The 20,033-nt window shown below is 41.7% G+C and overlaps 1 protein-coding gene across 11 annotated transcripts in view; it reads right to left on the reverse strand.

Annotated features, from left to right (window-relative positions):
* LOC136433584 (transport and Golgi organization protein 1 homolog) overlaps positions 1-20,033 on the reverse strand; it is a 32,835-nt gene that overhangs the window by 4,635 nt on the left and 8,167 nt on the right. Inside the window, exons 1-21 of one of the 11 annotated variants that reach the window (XM_066425914.1) lie at positions 18,750-19,086; positions 18,235-18,291; positions 11,591-11,653; positions 11,066-11,173; positions 7,010-10,480; positions 6,740-6,804; positions 5,275-5,448; positions 4,863-4,893; positions 4,385-4,473; positions 4,185-4,262; positions 3,752-3,862; positions 3,436-3,507; positions 2,990-3,094; positions 2,624-2,655; positions 2,410-2,439; positions 1,832-1,923; positions 1,417-1,500; positions 1,122-1,174; positions 810-900; positions 404-542; positions 66-167 (exon numbers count right to left, since the gene is read on the reverse strand). In XM_066425914.1, the coding sequence (XP_066282011.1) occupies positions 66-167; positions 404-542; positions 810-900; positions 1,122-1,174; positions 1,417-1,500; positions 1,832-1,923; positions 2,410-2,439; positions 2,624-2,655; positions 2,990-3,094; positions 3,436-3,507; positions 3,752-3,862; positions 4,185-4,262; positions 4,385-4,473; positions 4,863-4,893; positions 5,275-5,448; positions 6,740-6,804; positions 7,010-10,480; positions 11,066-11,173; positions 11,591-11,653; positions 18,235-18,291; positions 18,750-18,957 (5,255 nt within the window). In that variant the 5' untranslated portion in view covers positions 18,958-19,086. Of the gene's footprint in view, positions 1-65; positions 168-403; positions 543-809; positions 901-1,121; positions 1,175-1,416; positions 1,501-1,831; positions 1,924-2,409; positions 2,440-2,623; positions 2,656-2,989; positions 3,095-3,435; positions 3,508-3,751; positions 3,863-4,184; positions 4,263-4,384; positions 4,474-4,862; positions 4,894-5,274; positions 5,449-6,739; positions 6,805-7,009; positions 10,481-11,065; positions 11,174-11,590; positions 11,654-11,904; positions 12,313-18,234; positions 18,292-18,749; positions 19,087-20,033 lie in introns of those variants that run through there. The other 10 variants (XM_066425912.1, XM_066425911.1, XM_066425905.1 and 7 more) reach the window with 10 other exon arrangements.

Genomic DNA, 20,033 nt, shown 5'->3' on the forward strand with positions numbered 1-20,033 from the left:
CTACCAGGGCTTTGATTATGAGTTAGTATGTTGTGAGAAAGGTAATAACAACAGTAAATACTCACTGGTAGAGCTCCACTTGTTCCCTAGCCAGCTTGTACTTTTCCTGTGTGTCCTGCACCTTGCCACTCACATCCTGTCGGATCATTTCCTCTTTACCAAGTTTTCTGAGGAGAAAAAACAACTGGATGAAACAAATGAAACAGAGAGAGAAGACATACATCAAATTCATGACACAGTGAATATATTTCCCTTGTATCACTACTGTATTACAAAATTGATTCACTCACAAATTTCAAACACTGCAAAATCCTCCTTTTTCCTCCTACCACAAAATGAAGCCAAAGGTAAATGACTTCACTGTAACTTTTAAGATGGTCACTAAAAAGATTAAGTTCCTCACCTTTGTAGTTCCACCTCCTTTTCCTTGAAGTAGTCCTGAAGAGTGTTCAAGCGCACCTGGGCCTCATAGTACTGCTTGTCAGCACGCTTCTTGGCCTCAGCAAGGTTGTCAACCTGCATTTGCAGCCTGTCAGTTTTGTCTGCAAAAAAACACAAAACCCTCCATCGTAAGACTAAGGACTAGTCAATGAAATTAAGCATGTTTGTAGGTTAGAACTGATGCATCAAAAGGGTGTGTGTGTGTGTGTGTGTGTGTGTGGTATATGAAATTAAGTTGAAATGAGAAAAAGGTAGCTACAATACACCCTTCACCTGACAAGTCAATATTCAAGGCATTGCCTTTCTCAAACGTCATCTACAGATTGAGAGAAATAGAAGTAAAGGATCACAACATAGGAAGTCCATACCTTCATACTCTTTCCTAGAGCCGTCTGCTTCCTCCAGCCGAGAGCGCAGGTAGTCACGCTCCGACTCCACCAACTTCAGCGTAGAGTTTATCTGATTGAAGCAAAAAAAAGACATGTTTCAGAAAACCTGAACAGGAGACAGTACAACTTGCATGAAATCTGAATGAAATGATTTTAAAACATTGACAAATATCTTTTCTACAGCCTACAATAGAACCATAGATAGGTACACATGCTATAGGCTCCATCAGAGGTAAGAGCCAGTGGCATGCTAAAGATGATGCAGTGACAAGACTGAAACAGATAACTTACTCGTGCCACATCCAACATCTGCTGAATCTTTTCATCCTTTGCTGTGGAGGCATCTGTGAGACAACAGGGTGAAAATATCATTGAACATCATCAGTCTCATCAACATATCAGGAACATAAACAACTCTAAAATACCTACACCTTTTTTAATTGTTAGTTTTCATTAAAGAAGGGCACTGTAAAAAGAATTTCCAAAAAAACAATCCTAAGTAAAAGTGGTCACTGGAGGGTAGCCAAAATTCAAAATAACAAGGGATCTGCTGAATATATTTGTCCTCAGGCAAAACATCTCTTACCGTCAGTATCCTCTTCTATGGCCGCTGCATCTTCTGATTCCAGAGCCTTGATCTGCATCAGACAGTCTCTCAGGACCTGGAGAGCCAGTTTTGTGCACAAAGAGAATAACTAGGTCTGTCTGTCTATCAACATGTGCACTGCAAACATGTGTTCAACTAAATTTAGATGGCAATTTTAAACAAAAATTAATAGTACATGTATCTGTTCTGCACAAAATGAAGGCCAACCAAGCATTGAAAGTTAGAGCAAAACAACAAATGTCCTTGGGTGAAGCGTTTTGCACAGAAATGTGCTAGATGAAGGAACCTACTGTTGTAATCATAGTATGTTAATGTATGGTGCGAACTCACTGTAGACCACTGCATTCGTGTTGTAAACTTCACTACAATTCATACAGCATTGGCGGCTAGCCTACCTCAATCTCATTTTCCTTATACTGGACATTCTCCTTCAGCTGATCATTCTCCTGCTTGATCATCTCAATGGACTCCTTCAGTTCAGTAAATCTGCAAGGTACATAGGATCGGGGTGAGATCCCTTAAAAAGTTTAACTGAACTTACAAAATAACATTTTATTGAGTGTTCCCTAAAGGATTTCCTGAAAAATAATGTTTTCCTCCTCTCACCACAAAATAAGCCCATTATATGATTGCGAATGTTCAAGCACATTGGTCAGTGTTAAGTGTGAAAGGCGTGCCATCTCCCATTTTCTCCATGTTATTCCACCACTCCTTCTTTCCTGTTAATAAACCATATGGTCTAGATCACACACAACCTCTTTTCATAGCATCCCAGAGTGTAATGTAACTCCAACTGATATACATCAAGATGTGTGTCCAACTTTAATGAGAGTCAGCAAAAGCTAACACACATTGTATTGCACTGAAGAGGTCTACTACAAACACACTAGCTACATTACTTCAACCTTCAAATCCAATCCAACTAAAGGAAATCCCCTATGTACACCGAAATATATCTTTGATCATGTTCACCTTTCCACTGGTATGTATTCTGCCATGATTCTGCGGAACACAACCAGTCTATATTTCAATGCTTGAAGGTTTACCATTTACAGGATTTAGAGTATAATGTACCATTGACATTGATGCTGTGATAGAACTACATGTTGTGCGAAGGAAATTGATTGACTACCTGAACACTGGCTAAGACTTAAGAAGGCATGTTGGCAACCAAAGAAGTACTTACTGCTCCTGGCGTCCTTGAATTTCTTCTTCCAGCTGAAACAAGACAGAGAAAAATGCATCCATCATAAGTCACATTGGTAAAAAGTTGTTCTTTCATCACCTATATTTCACCCAAATATGTAAACCATCAAAAGCCTGCATATTAAACCATATTGTTAGAGGCCTACTCTCTACAGATAAAAGACCACAAAAAAACAGTGCTAATTGAAGATGACTGGCATTATCTAATGGAATTGGCACAGCCAGGGCACCAGTTCCATTTGTATACAAAAGAGATGGCTGGTAGTATTATTACTGTTAAAATCAAATCACATATGTTTTTACATTGATTTAACTACATGATGCACATGTATTCCTGTTGCCTCACCTGATGTTTGCTCTCCTCCAGTAAGTCCCTGTGTTCCTTGATGTTCACTATCTCACTGTCAAGGTGTTTGGTCTTACTCTCGATTTCTGTCAGCCGGCCTTGCAGCTAGGGTTCCAAGCAGAACAGGTGTAAGTGATTAGCTATATATCTGTGACTAATAATTGCTTTTCTAAAATGTTACTTTTGAAAACTGCAACACTATTTCATTACATATTCTAGACTTATCAATGACCTTTGTTATAGATGTATTTTACTGAGCTCTGTTGGTAAACTACAGTCTCGATGAAAAATAAACTTTATTGCATGAGACTTATAACAGGCACTTGGACATACATGGCAGTTGAGCTATTGCTAATATATAACGGTTCTATAAAGTCATACCAACGTTATTCTGAAACATAGTCACAGCTGTGAAAAAAAGAAACTACAAGACTTTTAGAACCAACCTTTTCCTTTTCTTTTCTCTCCTTCTTCAAGTTCTTCTTGTATTCTGCTTCTATCTCCTGTTGTTTGGCATACTGTGTAACAATGACCAGTGAATTAGCAATACAATAAAATCAATCAATTAATCAGTTATCCAATTCATTGACACCATATACAGTCAACCTCCATCATTCAAAACATTTTGACCAACTGCAATTGTAGCTGGAGCATGAAGATATTTTCCTGGACAAAAAGCTGCATTTTCTTGATCTTACGGGTTACAATTTCACATCATCTCAGAATAGGACTCTTATCAAAAACACAGAACACAGATCCTACCTCTGAGGTTGCAGACTCTAACTGTTCCCTGGCATCAGACACCTGGTCCATAAGTCTCTGGATCTCCTGACGCAGGGTCACTTCCAACTGGTCGTTGGATGATAACTTCTCCTGGGGGACAGATATTACAACATGTAAGACATTGATTTGAACCGCATGAAACAGACCGTCACTTCATATCCACTGCCACAAACCGTTGGAAATATATGTAATATTTTGTGATGTAGCTCTATCTCATTATGGAACTTGTAGGAGAATCTTTTCAAGAATTCCTTTCCATCCCATCACTAAAACATACTTGAGATTCCATGTTCTATTGCAAGATGAAACCATAGCAAACATGTTTCATATCTACCATATTCACTATTTTTTTTAACAAGCAACTAATCTTTTGAATAAAAGGCTCTTTCCAATCATACATGCAATAGCTTACCTCAAGCTCAGAATTCTTCTTGGACAGGGCTTGAGCAGAGAACTTTTCCACATCCAGGGTTTCTTCTAACTCTCGTATCTGCAGCAAAGAGTATATTTACTTATCACACTTAAAATGCAAACATTCAAATGTTAGTAGAAGTATTTGCAAGAATGACTAATCTCAATGAAAGTTGAAGATCAAGAAATATTTTGACTTACTCTGTCTTCAGCAGCCTCTGCACCCTTCCTAAGATCTTCCTTCTCTTTAGCAGCTTTGTCAATTTCAGCTTCTAGCTGTTTCTTCACAACTACAACATCAAGAGGATCATTTCAGGACAAGGTTGAAAAGGACCCCAGTGAAACCAGCTTAACCGTGACATAATCAGCAGAAATGACTAATACTGAAGTGACATCCAATCTTAATAAGAAACAGGTCATATTTTTCACACGATATCTTACTCTACACATTTAGCCAAAAGGGCGAATCACCAAATCAAAGAATAACATGCACCGTTGACTTGGACGATTTTGTACAAGTGGTGTTGTCATCATCTTATGAGTGAATGTCCTTGGGGCATACATACTACATAGAAATAAAGACTCTAATTTATGATTATCCATGGGTCAATAGTTTGGGTCAGTCTTATTAGTACACACCCCCTCAGGTTCTAAAGGCAGAAAAGATGATTATTCTTACCCGCTGGGTCCACTGGCTTGCCATGGATGCACTGAAAAGAAAACAAGGGTTTTACTGTCATTTGTTTCACAGTTTCTTACTTTTCCCTTTATACAATATGAAACCTCCAGGCACAAATAACATGATGGTTTTCAATGGACTCATTACACTATTTACAGGTACAGTTTTACTCCATGCTTGGAATGTGGCCACCAGTCTCTAAACAATTCATGTGCCCCAAATTTATTAGTACAAAGTACAGTGTCAACACAAATTCGAACATTACAAATAACTCTGCACCACAAAATATAAACATGAATTTTTCACATCCTCCATCATAAAATTTTAATGAAGTGTGTGAACATGAACACCTGTTTCTCATAACAGGTGTTTTAATTTTTTTTGAAACAAAACAAAGTCTGAAGAAACCTACCCGATTCACACACTTGTATGAAAAGACGCAGAACGTGACGATCCCGACCAGCAGTGTCGTGACCACGGCCAGCCAGGGTATGGGGATGCCCTGGAAGATGAGGTCGCTAGGCGTGTACTCCAGCCCCCAGCCGCGGAGCTGCTCCGCCCACTCCGGCGGCACCAGGGCCCCGAGCTGCCGACAAAAACACACAGACATCTCCTTAAATATCTTCAGAAGCACACCATAAATCTGCAGCCAGCTGACGGGCACGGGTACCGGGCAACCGTACAGGTCGGTCACCTCCAACCCGTAGTGTTGTCAGATCGACTCGATATTACGGTTCATGTTGACTCAATCTCAATTCATGACGACGATATATTTTGAAAATACTTGACTTGTGGACGACAAATCGATCAACGAAAGGAGAACACAACATATGTGGCCATTACATCATATGACAAACAAGACGATCGTTTCTTCCAGTATTCGTTTGGAACACGATCATTTAGAATACACAATTTAGAAAGACATTCATTCTAACATATCCATGAAAAAATCTACCGCGCCCCCCTCCCCCTTCGTATGAAGGCGATCGTTCACAGCGCAAAACCACAATCCTACGATCAAAGGTGCCTAAACAATCGTTGACAAATAATTTCATAAGCTATGTTCTGTCAAGAATAATCGTGAAATCGCCTGCAAATCGAGAAAAAGTTCACCTTTCCGAGCGATATTCGCAACGTAAGCGGGCTGGCGGTCGCCATCTTTGCTACGTAACCACAGTACGAAGTACACGTCAGACGTGTCCGGGCGGGCGAAAGGTCGCAGATGTTTGCGGAGTTTTCTATACAACTAAATCTGGTTCAGCCGGTATAGCATCGATCGTCACACAGCAGAATGAAAACACTTGACGTAACGAATTATTTTGCACCGGATATGCGACACTTGACCTTCGACACACAACAGGGGACAAACAGCTTGGAAGCCGGAAGGACTGTAACCCTGCCGAACTAAGCTCTGAGCATATATTGGTCGCAAAGAGCGAATCGTACAGAAAAGCGGATTATCGAGACGCGTAGAAAACGTGGCAGTTTTCAATATCGCCACGATCTGCCGGACACCGCCTGAAGCCTGTAATTACGTAACGTTAGCAAAACAAATGTTGAGGCTGTGTTTCACAATGTATCTTGACAGCGAACAGTTAATTAAAATATCTCTTCTGATGTTTTACTGACATGGTAAATCAAGGAGGTTAAATGGTAAATGAATCATCTAATGCTTTGTTCTCTTTAGCTTAAATAACTAGCCATGCCATCAATCACAAGGAGACCACGTCTGAGGGACAAGGTACCACCTGATCACCATTTCGCACATTCTTCTTTTGTACCACCACTTCTGTACTGTAGCAGGGACATTCAGTGCCTTTGAACCTTCCAAATGCAGTAACTGTCTTTAAACAGTTGTTTTGCCCACGGAGACCTACCAATTCAAGAAACTGGAAGTCCAACTCTATGTAGATGTCCTCGGTGTCAGTCTGTGAGATGTTTTCTGAGCAATGAAAAGACATGAACAACATTCAGCAAAAGGAGAGATAACATAAAGGAAAAGAGATTTGAAATCCAAAATTTAAAAAAAAAAGACACTTGAGAAGAAACAAATTGCTTGTTATCAGGTCTTTTGTTTTGATTACATAGATTGAGCATCGCCATTTGCCAATGCCCCACCCGTCCAGATAAAAATTCTACCTCCTTACCCTCCTTCCCACCAGCTTCCAATACAGAAGCTGCATCTGTCTGGTCTGGTAAAACTTCCTCCTCTTTCTCTTCTTCTGCTCTGAGAGCATCCAATTTCTCTGAGTCAAGGCCAACCTTTTCAATGACTTGTTCTGGTTTGGCACCTTCCAAGTATAGATTAAGTGTTTGTTCTGTACTCTGTCCATCCCAACCATACCCCCGTGCAGGCTCATCGGGCAGTACATATTGCGGCATTTGTGTTGAAGCCTGGTCTGAAGGCTTACTTGTCTCAGATATACGCGCAGATTGCAGTGGTTCAGTTTGCTGGGTAGTTGTAGCATCTGCTGCTCCAATGCTTGGAGACACTTCACTGCCTTGCAGCAGTTGTTGCATCCCTGGTTTTGCAACATCTAAATCAAGGTCCCCAGTAACCATACCATCTCCACTAACCGTTTCCCCTGTCTTCATGTCTACAGCTGGAGTGGACAGCATGCCATCAGGGCTGGTTTGAACACTTGTAGGCATTATGCCTTCCCCATATGGATGCCCCATTATTTGGCTGTATTCAGACATAAATGCCTCCTTGTCCAGAACCTCATCCCAATCAAATGGTAAGTCCTCAGTCGACATGCTAACATCATCATCCAACACCTCATCCCAGTCAATTGTGGTTCCATCTATGACTGTTTCCCCTCTGTTCTCTTTGGCCCTCCTTGCCTCTTCACGTTTCTCCTTCATCTTAGCTGTCCATTCCAGCATTTCCTGCCTCAGTCTTTCCTGCTGTTTTTGGTAGGCATCATCTGATTTAGTAAGTTTTTCAACCTGTTCTCTAAGTTGTTGCCTGGCATTCTCTCCACTGCCAAATGGAAACAAGGCTTCTATGTTGACTTTCTCCTCTGTTTCCAAATGTTCCTTTCCCTGTTCATCCTTTACCTTTGGGTCGGGATCCAGCAGCAGGTTTTCCTCCATCTCATCAGGGCTGTTGACATCTGTTGCATCTGCTGTTGCAAATGACAGTTTAGATCCCAGCTGACCAAGCAGTGTTTCAGTCCTCTCTCTAGTTTTTTCAGTGATGGATTCACTCATGTCCATTATTTTGTCCCGGATCTCCTTCAGTTGGGGTGTCTCAAGTAACTTCTCAACATCAGGCTCATCCATCTTGGTGGCAGTTAAACCATCCAGATCATCCACTCCTGCCCCAACCTGAGTCTTCTGTATCAGATCCTTGAACAACTCATCTGTGGCTTCCTGTTCATCTTTCATGGCATTGTCTTTAAGTGTCATGTCCAAGTCATGTTTGTCAGTAGTTTCATCATCCAATTCGGTCTTTCCCACCTCATCAAACTCCGAAGGTTCTGTGTCTGTCTTCATCAGTCCATCTGAACTCTCCATCCCCTCTCCTGGCACCATATCTTGATCTTCAACAATGCCATCAAAAGTTTGCTCTATATGTACAGAAGAGGAATCCTGACTCTCTTTGGTTTCATCCTCAATTTGATCATGCGCTGTTCCACTGTCATCTACACCTTGTTCTTCATCATTGTGACTTTCTTCTACACCCAACTCTTCCTTATTCTCCTCAAAGCCTGACTCTACTTCAACATTACTGTCTTTCAACTCTGAGGCCGCAGCTGCAGCATTTTCATCTTCAAGCTGCTCCTCCTCTTCTGTATTCTTCTCATCTTCAGAGGCTTCATCTTCATCAGAGCTCAACGCTTTGTCTTGTGAAAGGTTTTCCCCTTCTTGTGGGACTTGGTCTTGTTTATCCAACTGAGCTGACTGCTCCTCTGTATTTGATGCCTGGTTCTCATGCAGATTTTCACCAATAAAATATTCAGCTGGGGCATCACCTTGGTTTACTACATCCTCCTGACTTTCCTCTTCTTTTAGCTCCGCCTCAGAGTTGTCTTGTTCTTGGTCTCCACGCAACTGATTTGCTGCTATGGCATTTTCATCCTCCATCAGTTCCTCTTCTGATTCTTCTGTTTTATCATCTATCATTTTGTCTGTTCCTTCACCAGTCATAATGACTTCTTCATCTTCATCAAGAGCCTTTCCATCTAAATCAGGCTTGCCATCTTCCTCCATATTTTCTCCAGTGTCTTCTATATCCTTATCTTTACTGTCATCATCTTCCTTGTTTTCCATTTCATGGACATTGTCCCTATCATCCACATCTTTCTGTGTGTCAGTCTCACTGGTATCTGTATCATCTTTGCCTTGCTGAAGAACTTCCTTTTCCCTATCATCTTCCTCATCTTGTTCTGCTTTTTCTACATCTCTGTCCTTGCCGTCTTCTTCAGCACCTTCTACATCAGAAAACCTGTCATCTAGAGCCTCCTCCTCCCAATCATCATCTTCCTCCTCCTCTTCTTCATCATTGTCACCCTCTTCTTCTTCCTCCTCCTCCTCATCACCCTCATCATCCTCTTCATCATCACCCATGTCTTCTTCCTCCACATCACCTTCCTGTTTTCCACCATCCATCCTATCTAGGTCCTCTTTGTTTGCACCATTGTTCTGCTGCCCCCCATCTGCACCCTCCAGTTCTTCTCCATCCTCCTGTTGTGTATCTTCTTTATCTTCTTGTTGTGTATCTTCCCTATCCTCCTGTTTTGTATCTTCTTTATCTTCTTGTTGTGTATCTTCCCTATCCTCCTGTTGTGTATCTTCTCCATCCTCCTGTGGTGTATCTTTTTTATCTTCTTGTTGGGTATCTTCCCCATCCTCCTGTTGTGCATCTTCCCCATCCTCCTGTTGTGTATCTTCCCTATCCTTCTGTTGTGTATCTTCCCTATCCTCCTGTTGTGTATCGTCCCCATCTTCCTGTTGTGCATCTTCCCTATCCTCCTGTTGTGTATCTTCCCTATCCTCCTGTTGTGTATCTTCCCTATCCTCCTGTTGTGTATCTTCCCTATCCTCCAGTTGTTTATCTTCCCCATCTTCCTGTTGTGCATCTTCCCTATTCTCCTGTTGTGTATCCTCCCCATCCTCTTGTTGTGTATCTTCTTTATCCTTCTGTTGTGTATCTTCTTTATCCTCCTGTTGTGTATCTTCCCTATCATCCTGTTGGGTATCTTCCCCAGCCTCCTGTTGCAACTCCTCTTCTTCCTCCAGTTGCAAGTCCTCTTCATCCTCTTGCTGCACATCTTCTACATCCTCCTGTTGCCTCTCCCCTTCTTCATCCTCCCCCTGCACCTCATCTTCATTCTCCTGCTGCACCCCCTGTTTATCCTCTCTTTGCTCCTCTTCTTCTTCATCCATTTGCTCGTCCTCTTCCTTCTCTCTTTGCTCTTTTTCTACCTCCCCCCTTTGCTCCTCTTCTTTCTCCTCCTGTTGTATCCTCTCTTTATCCTCCATTTGCTCCTCTTCTATTTTGGCCTTTTGTCCATCTTCTGCATCCTTTTCCTCTGTTCCTGCATCCTGTTGTTGACTTTCCTGTTTTTCATCTCCCATGTCTTTGTACAAGCTCTCAAGGTAGTCATTGAGATCTGAAGAAAGACAGAATCAATAAGTGTTAGGTATGTGTATATCCGGAACTTTTCCAAAATTTATAGTGACAAAGTCATTTGACGTAGAATGTTAATGTATAGGAATCTGTTATTCTTGAAAAGTAGGCAGTCATGATCAACAAGTTCAGAAAGTTATATTTTATGTAAATGTAATAAAATTGTACGGTGTAGATTCATTTTGTATGATATCCACATCTTTGACAGCAATATGGATATCAAAATCATGTTGCATCTTGGCTGTCAATGTAAAATGTTGATTTGTGCATTTTTATGGCATTTAATGGTAAAATTGCTGTTTGACATTTTTGCAGCTGACAATCACATTCCTTGGATTCAAAAGAAAATTTCAAATCTATTTGTTGGGTTCAAATTTTTTCCAGTATGGCTCTATGGCTCACATGTACTTACATGTATTTCAAATGATTGTAATTTCTACTTACAGATTGATAAGAGTATCAAACTGCAGTATTAGGCAATTGTTCATTGATGGGATCCAAATTTTTATTTAGAAAATGGAAATATTTCTCATCATAGTAAAGGGTTTATTATACAAGTAGAACTAACTTGCAGTGTATTCTAGCAGTTGAGTGTACCATGACATACCACCACCGGGGGCCTGACCAGAGGTGACCCAATCCAGGCCTGGAGAAAGCCTTTCAGAGGAGAAAGCTGCTACAACCAAAGATCCAAGAAGGCAGGGAAGATAAGCATGTTAGCATCTAATACTACTGACTACTTCATGCAAGGTGTTTAACAATAGAAAAGCTTTTATTTGTGCACGGAATTGATTAATACTACAAAAGCTTTTGAGGAAGGGATAAGTACAAAGAAGAGAACTCAAAGATTTAGTATGGTGAGTATAATAGAAGCATGTACAACAAGGGAAACAAACTTACAAAGTATTTTCTTACTGCGTAGGGCTGCCGTTTTTCATAAGAGATCTTGGTCGAGTTAATGAGAAATCAGACTAGATTAATTACACTTAAACACAAACAAATGGCTATGTAATCAGCAATGTACCGGGGTAGTGATAGCAGTTGTTATCATGCACAAGAAAGATTGTGACCTCTTGCCTTAGTGATAACTCACCTTCAACCCCCATACTAGACAGGTCTTTGTCTTCCTCTGTGGCATCTAAGGCTTTTACCTTGACTGGTTGGAGGAAAAGGGAACAAGCTTAACTCAATAGGGTGATTGTACAAACATGATACATCTTGTGTGGTGAAAGTGATGATGATTGAATGCATTACCTATTGTAGAATACTAATATCTCTGTTGTGTTAAGAGAGCACCCCTCACCTGTGCCACCAGTTAGCTTAAGACAGAATCTTTCACCAAATAGGAGGAGCTTGTACTAATTCTACTGGAGATAGATTTGGTGTAAAATCAGCAAAAAGACTCACACTCCAACACCTCAGGTCCCAGAGAACCCCTGATTGTGACAGGACTGTACCACCTCAGTGCATGCAAGAGGCCCAAGGTGTGATTGTGGTCAGCAGGACAGCTGATTGTAGGTGTTGTAACCCAGGGTTGGGCCGAGGAGGACACTGTTTCAGCTGTTAGTGTGTGAAGTGTTGTGGTTGATGTGGTGTGAGGGGATACATGGTCAGAAGTGCAGTTTTGGTCAACAGGACAACTCATGGTGTACTCTCTTTTACAAGTTAAAGCTGGGTACATCACTATGTGATCTTGCAATTCTCCTACTGTTGGAGTCACATGAGTACTTGAAGGGAACAGCTCTACACTGCAGTTGTGATCAGCTGGGCAAGTATGGAAAGATAATGGCTGACAAATACATTCAGGTACCATCTCTCTTATGTACCTATCAGGTACTTGACTTGTTGATGGCAGTGGAAATTGCATGGTACAGTTTCCATCAGCTGGGCAAAGATTATGGACTGGCAGCAAGCATGTCTCAGCTATAGACTGTGATGTTACATCTACATGCTCTACAACCTGGGTACTGAATGCCTTGTGGTGCTCAACAGTGCAGTTCCCATCTACAGGACATGACTGTAGAGTGTTCAGTGGACATATTTGGTACATCTGAACAAAATCAGATCCTTCCTGGTGACCCCTAAGGGCTTGTGTGATCTGTCTTTTCTGCATGCTTGAAATGTGTGAGTCCCCCATACTACAGTTAAAGTCAGCAGGGCAGATGTTGTGTAGAAGGAAGCATACTCCTGCTGATACCAAACTTGTACCATTTGTATCTATTTCTGCACATCCCTTCTCTTTTTCTTCAACTTGACATTGTTCCTGTGGCTTGTATGGATGTGAGTCTAATTCCGGTACAGCGATGTTGATGTCAGATAAACATTGTTTCTGCAGATGCTGCAATAGATGTATCCCCCACATGGTTGGCTTTGCTTTGCAGGATTCGTTACTCGAAAATGGCTCAGCTTCTTGCAATAGTTTCAATGATTCCACTTCTACAGTGCAGTTCAGATCTGCTGGGCAGGTCCAAAACAAAGAATGGTACAGACACGTTCTAGAGGGTTTCAAATCCACACAGGAATGCTCAACATGTTTATCCACCAGTTCAGTATCATCCATGGTTTTCAACTGTGTCTCTTCTACATGGGACTCAGTTTGCCACAGGGAGCAGTTTATGTCAGCAGGGCAGATATGTTTGTGTAACAGGCAGATAAACTGGCATTTTGAGGAAACAACAGCAGATACACTTGTATTGGTATGTTTCACTGATTCATCAGCTGAGTCAGACCTGGTCACATTCACAGGTGTTTCTGTGCTACAGACAGGGTATGCCACACCGAGGTACAACTCGAAGCTGAAAGCAGGGCATACAGAATGCCTGTCTTCCATCTGCACATGTAGTTCCAATAAAGGACCTGTTTCCACCAGCTCAGGTGTGCTCAAGAGCTCAGTTTCCTCTAATGGGCATGTCTGAGTTAAAGCATGGTGGAGAGACAATGATAGGCAACTTAGTTGTTTTGCAGGTGGTTTTCTTTGTGGATGGTGCATAACACAAACATCCTTTTGAAAACAGACTCCAGTCATCAGTTCAATGTAACTAGGTTGTCTCATTGAGCCATGGCAAGTTCCCACATCAGTATCTGGCTTTATTACTGGATGAGTAATATCCGGTGGCCCAGAACTTGTTGTTTGCATCAGTGCACATTTTAGCATTAAGGCATTGAGAAGGGAGAGGTGAAGATATGTCATCTCCCAAATTGGTTTTGTCTTCAACGAATGCTTTACAATGGCGACATTTTGAAGACTTGTTCTGGCATGCAGGGCGGACAAAGTCATAACTTCTGTGTAAGATGGTTGTGTATGTGGGTAGCTGTAGCTTGTTATTTTAGTTAATGGTTTCACCAATGGCACAGACCACCTTGTTTCTTTCAAAGGACATGTTGGTAAGAAGGCATTGACCAATGAGAGTCGTGGGGATGTTGCCTGTTGTAATGTTGGTTCTGTCCTTGGTTGATGTTGTGTAACAGAAATTTCCCTTTTCAAATATATGTGTGGCAAACATACCAAAGTCATAACTTCTATATAACTTGGCTGTATGGGAGAGGACAAACATGTTCCCTGTTTGGTATCTTGTTTCAGCATATCACTTGTTCTCGGTGCCTTAATTATAGGACGGTCCAGTATATGTTCTGCTTCCTTCACCTGACATTTGTCTGTTAAGATATGTAGGAGAAATAGCTGTACGCAAGTTGGATGTACGATTGTTTTTGTTCTAGGTAAATGCTGTGCAACAGACAAATCGTTCATAAGATCTTTGACAGGCGGTACCATAGTTGCTATCAGACTGTCCAGTACATGTTCTGCTCCCTTCAGCTGACACTTGTTTGTCAAGATATGCAGGAGAGAGAGCTGTTCGCAAGTTGAATATAGGTGGCTAACCTGTATTACGTGAGCTGACTCTTTTAGTGAACATGTCAGTGTTATAACATTGATGAATGAATGCTGTAGAGATGTTGGCTGTGGGATTGGTGGTTCAGGTATAGCAGATGCATCTCTTTGGACAGTACTAGGTGGCAAACTGGTCCTTGAAACAACCTGTGGGTGGCTAACCTGTGAAAGGTGACCTGACTCTTTAAGTGAACATGTCAGTGTTACTGCATTGATGAATAAATGCTGTGGGCATGTTAGCTGTGGAACTGGTGCTATCTTTGGTGGTGGTTCATCTCTTTGGTCAATACTAGGTGTCAGCCTTACCCTTGTTATAACCTGTGGGTAGCTAATATGTGAAAGGTCCCCCAACTCTTTTAGTGGATATATCAGCTTTATTGTATCAATGAATGAATGTTGTGGGGATGTTGGCTGTGAGATCGGTGCTGTCTTTTGTAGTTCAGGTATAGCAGATTCATCTCTTTGGACAATACTTGGTGGCAGGCCGACCCTTGTCAAAACCTGTGTGAGGTGACCCGACTCTTTTAGTGAACATGTCAGTGTTATTGCATCAATGAATGAATGCTGTGGAGATGTTGGCTGTGGGACTGGTGCTATCTTAGGTGGTTCAGGTATTGCAGATGTATCTGTCTTGACACTACTTGATGGCAGGCCAACCCTTGCTATGGCCTGTGGGTGGCTAACCTGTGTGAGGTGACCCGACTCTTTTAGTGAACATGTCAGTGTTATTGCATTGATGAATGAGTGCTGTGGGGATGCTGGCTGTGGGACTGGTGCTGTCTTTGGTGGTTCAGGTATAGCAGATTCATCTCTTTGGACAATACTTTGTGGCAGGCCGATCCTTGTCATAACCTGTGGGTAGCTAACCTGTGTGAGGTGACCCGACTCTTTTAGTGAACATGTCAGTGTTACTGCATTGATAAATGAATACTGTGGGCATGTTAGCTGTGGGACTGGTGCTATCTTTGGTGGTTCATCTCTTTGGACAATAGCAGTTGGTGTAACAGTCAGTGCTGTACTTGATGGCCGTTGTTTAACAGAAATGTCCTTTTGGAAACTTGTTGCTATTAAACATGTCATGGTCATCAGTTGCAAATAATTAAGCTGCGTAGCAGGGCATAGAGTTATTTCCATTTTAGTCTCTGTCTTCAGTATTGGTGATTTAGAGGTGCTCAATGGTGGTTCAGGTAGAGAAGATTTATCTCTTTGGACGCTACTTGTTGGCAGGCCTACCCTTGTCATAACTTCTAAATAGCTAATCTGTCCAGGATGACATTTATCACATCCTGCTTTAGTCTCTGTTTTCAACCGAGGACCTTCCTCTGTTGCCTGTTCTTCCATAGGACATGTGCATGTTAATGCATGGAGGAGATTAGACGGTGAGTGAGATAGTTGCGTGATGGGTGCTGTTCTTGGTGAAAAGTGTGTAACAGAAGTGACCTTGTGGACAGTTCTGAGAGGAAGGATGACCTTCAGCATCAGTTCTGTGTAACTATGCTGGATAGCAGTGCAATAGCCAGCTAATGTTTTACTTGTTGACTCAAATGGAGTTGTTGTCTCTGACAATTCAGGACTGCCTGAGTCCTTCAGTGCACAGGTTAGTGTTATGGTATTGTAGAAAGACAGTTGTGGGGATGTTGGTAGAACAGCCAGTCCTCTACGTGATGCCTGTTGTTTAACAGAAACATCCTTTTGGAAACTTGTTGATGGCAAACATATCATGGTCATGAGTTCTACATAACTAGGAAGTGTAGTTGTGTGCTTCATCTCCCCTTTAGTTTCTTGCTTCGATATCTGACTTACTTCTGGCATTTTAGATGTGCTTGGGACAGGTTCTGCCTCCTTCAGTGGACATGTGTGTGTCAACAGATGTAGGACGCAGAGCGGTAAGCAGGATTTCTGTGTGCTTGGTGGTGCTTTTGGTGAATGTTGTACAACAGAGGCATCCTTCTGGAAAGTCGTGACTCCAGTCATGACTTCAGTATAACTTTTATGTATGACAGGAGAATGCACAGTTCCTAAGGCACTCTCTAATTTCTCCAGATGGCTTGTTTTTGAAAGCCTTGAGCCAATCATAAAATGTTTTGAGTCTTTCAGAGCACAGGTTAGTGTTATGGTATTGTAAAAAGATAGTTGTGGGGATGTTGGTAGAACAATTGGTATTGTACTTGATGGCTGTTGTTTAACAGAAAAGTCCTTTTGGAAACTTTCTGATGGCAGACACTTCATGGTCATGAGTTCCATATAATTACGCTGTGTAGAAGGGCATAGATTTATTTCCATTTTAGTCTCTGGCTTCAACATTGGTGGCTTAGCAGTGCTCAATAGAAGCTGTTCATCCTTTAGCATTGAATATGAGTTCATCAGGATATATAGGGAAGAAGGCTGTAAGCAGGTTTCCTGTGGGATTGGTGCAACTTTTGGTAAATAATGTTTGACAGATGCATGTATGCCCTTCTGGAAAGTTGAGACAGGCAGGTGTACTCTAGTCATAACTTCAGTGTAACTTTGGTGACATGCAGTTGGACAGTCACCTGTTCCTACAACAGTCTCCAATTTCTGTAAATGACCTGCTTCTAACAATTTTGAGCTGACCACAAAATGTTCTGTGTTCATCACTGGGAGGGAAAGTTTGGGCTGTTGGGTAGGTAACTTCTTTGGTGAAGGCTTGAAAGCATGTCTCATCACTTCTATATAACCTGGCTGGGAAGAACAGTGACATTCCTTGCAGCTTAAGGTGTCAGAGGTGTGTAAAGGTTCATGTCTGTAGCGTTTGTCTTCTGGAGTTTCAGAAGTTGGCCTGTGCGTGAATGTGAGCTGTTCCCAGTGTGTTAGTAAGGCACAGACAGGCTGTGCTGTGTCAGCTGTGGGCGGGATGTTGGTGGTGACTGCTGGCTGGTGTGAAGGTGTCAGTGGCTTGTAGGCAGTGGTAGCTGTTAATGACACAGACATCATACCAGAGATGTATCATAATTATAAATCATAAGAGTCAATATATGTCAGCTATGTTAGGTTTTAAATAATGTACTTATGAATTATTACAGACATGTATACATACATTATTTCTAGACAGTCATCTTACCATAAAATACAATTCATGCATATTATTTATGGAAATACATCTTTCTTGGTACTATACTCCATAGGTGATGACTACATCACTAAGATTGCCTAAGAGAGTGGTCCAGAAAAATTTCACTTGTCTTACGTCATGTGTCATGGAAGTCTCAGTAACGCTATATATCATTATGAAAAGGTTACAGTCACTGGCTGATATCATGGTTTCTTTTTGTACCATCATAGCTGTATATCCCTGACACTGATGAGGTCATGCCCCTTTCTTTGTGTTGCAACCATAAAACTGCAGCAGTGGTATCGTAATGAAAAGATCTGTCATTTCAATTGTTTGATCAGTCATCAAGTATGGCACTTTGGCTGAAGTGAGTTGAGCATGGTGGGAGTACATGTTTGTGATATGTGAGAAGAACTTGTGTTGTATGAAGGTGTTTAAAGAAGGAAAGGCAGGTGTTTCACAGTTTGTATGTGCGTTGTAGTATAATTACAAGCCCCAGAATGTGGAAGAAAGTATTGAGACGAAAAGGTCACCAGTACTCTCTCATGTTTAAAGGTCACAAGAACTCTCTCTTGCTTAAAGGTCACAAGTAATCTCACACATCATATCTGTCGCTCCGTCGTGTCCTCGTCAAAGGAACATATTTTATTGCAGCTCAAAGTAAAACTTGTTTTGCAAGTTCAGGACAATACTAAAAAAATGTCATGGTACTTTGATAGAGCAAATTAGGTCCACTTTTCTGAGGAAGCGTATAGACCCTTCATTAGGCACTTACCTTTTTTTCTGTGTGATCTGCTCTGCTCTATGATTCCGCCAGACTCTTCTGTAGATGCTGATAAGAACAATATTCCATCAGTGAGAAAGGCTTTCATACCAATATAATCTGTTTCTTCAACCATCACCCCTACAATGACACCTCAAACTATTTTCAATGTTAGTCACTTCCACTTCTATCTTTATTACTTTAAGCTAAGCAATCAGTACATCTTGTTTGTAACCAGAGGTTATATTTCTACTGGCTCACACTTTAATTGTGAATAAAAGTCAAAACTATAAAAGTAAAAAAAAAACATGCTATTAAGCAGCACTACTAGAGGATTCAGTTTGAAGGTCTGAAGATAAGAAGTTCTATCTGACTGAAGTTTGTGGAGCTGAGCTTTTGTATGTCAGCAGCTCTTGTACAAATTAAAGAGGGATATCAGGACTACTCAACTACAGCTCTAGAGACACTACAGGGAAGCATCTTTGCCTGCTCCCTACTTGGAGCTGAAGCAAGTCGTTGTGACTCACATGTAAGAATACTGTGTGCAGTGTGTTTGGCACTTTCTGGCTGATAGCCATCCTCTTTGGCACTTTCAGTCCCACTCTTAGATTCCTTTGTCTTTCTGTCAATGTCATTGTCATTGTCACTGTCCATGTCTGTCTGTACAGGCTGAGTCGATGTCGGAGTGAGAAGGGAAGGTTCTGAAGACACAGTGAAAGCACGAGGCTTGACCATGACCTCTAGGTACTGTGACCAGGAGGAGCTGATGGCTTTTGTGTGAGAAGTCTTCACTGCCAGTTCTGGAGCTGTGGCAGCTACAGGGACAGGATCACGGACAGAAACGGTTACATCTGTCTGCACAATTTGTTCTGGTGTTCCAGCTGAAATGGTTGGCACTCTCTCATCAGCATGCAGACTCTGCATCAGCTGGCTGTAAGTGTGCTTGCCACTAATTTGTGCATGAGGTTTGGCTGAAGGTATCTGAACAGGTTTAGAAACTGGCTTGCTGATAGCTTCAGTTATTGAGTCAGATGTCACTTCTGGTTGTTGTGAGGTTTTCTTGCCCATTTGATTCTTGAAAGTCTCTGTCATCACCTGTGAATATGTGTATTTTGAAGTACTCTCAGCTGGAAGTCTGGGACTACTGGGGGGACTTTCCTTTTGATCAGAGGATCGGATGGTCTCAATAATGTGCTGATCCTGGTCAGAGTATGCGGAAGCTTTGCTGAGTCCTTCAATTGATTTTTCAGGTATAATCTGGTCAGAGTAGATAACTGTCATTGTTTCAGAATAGGATAGTTTGGCACTATGTCTTGTAGGGAATTTGGTCTTACCATCATCTGTCTCGACAACTTCCAGTATTTCTCTGCTGTCCTTATCAGGTGTTAAGAAGGTTGTTGGTACCAGAGGTCTCAACGTTTTGGCTGTTTCTTTTTCTTTTAGAAGACCTGTCATCACCAGAGAGTATGTGGGTTTGGCACTGTGTTCTAAGTCTGTGAGTTTGTCACTGTGTTCTGAATATGTAGGTTTGGCACTGTCTGTAGGTTTGGCACTGTGTTCTGAGTCTGTCAGTTTGGCACTGTGTTCTGAGTCTGTTGGTTTGGCACTATGTTCAGCTATGTCTTCCACTGCTGTATGCAGAGAGGATGTCCCAGTCTCCAGTGTTACACGAGCTTTGTAAAGCTCTATCATCACCTTGGAGTATGTTGGACTGGTTGTGGTGGGACGATGTTTGGTGGACAAAATGGAAGAAGTCATCTGATCAGCAGAAACTGGTGAATCTGTTTCTGCAATATGCTGATCCAGATCTC

This window comes from Branchiostoma lanceolatum, chromosome 4 (genome assembly GCF_035083965.1).
Source record: "Branchiostoma lanceolatum isolate klBraLanc5 chromosome 4, klBraLanc5.hap2, whole genome shotgun sequence".
Taxonomy (NCBI): domain Eukaryota; kingdom Metazoa; phylum Chordata; class Leptocardii; order Amphioxiformes; family Branchiostomatidae; genus Branchiostoma; species Branchiostoma lanceolatum.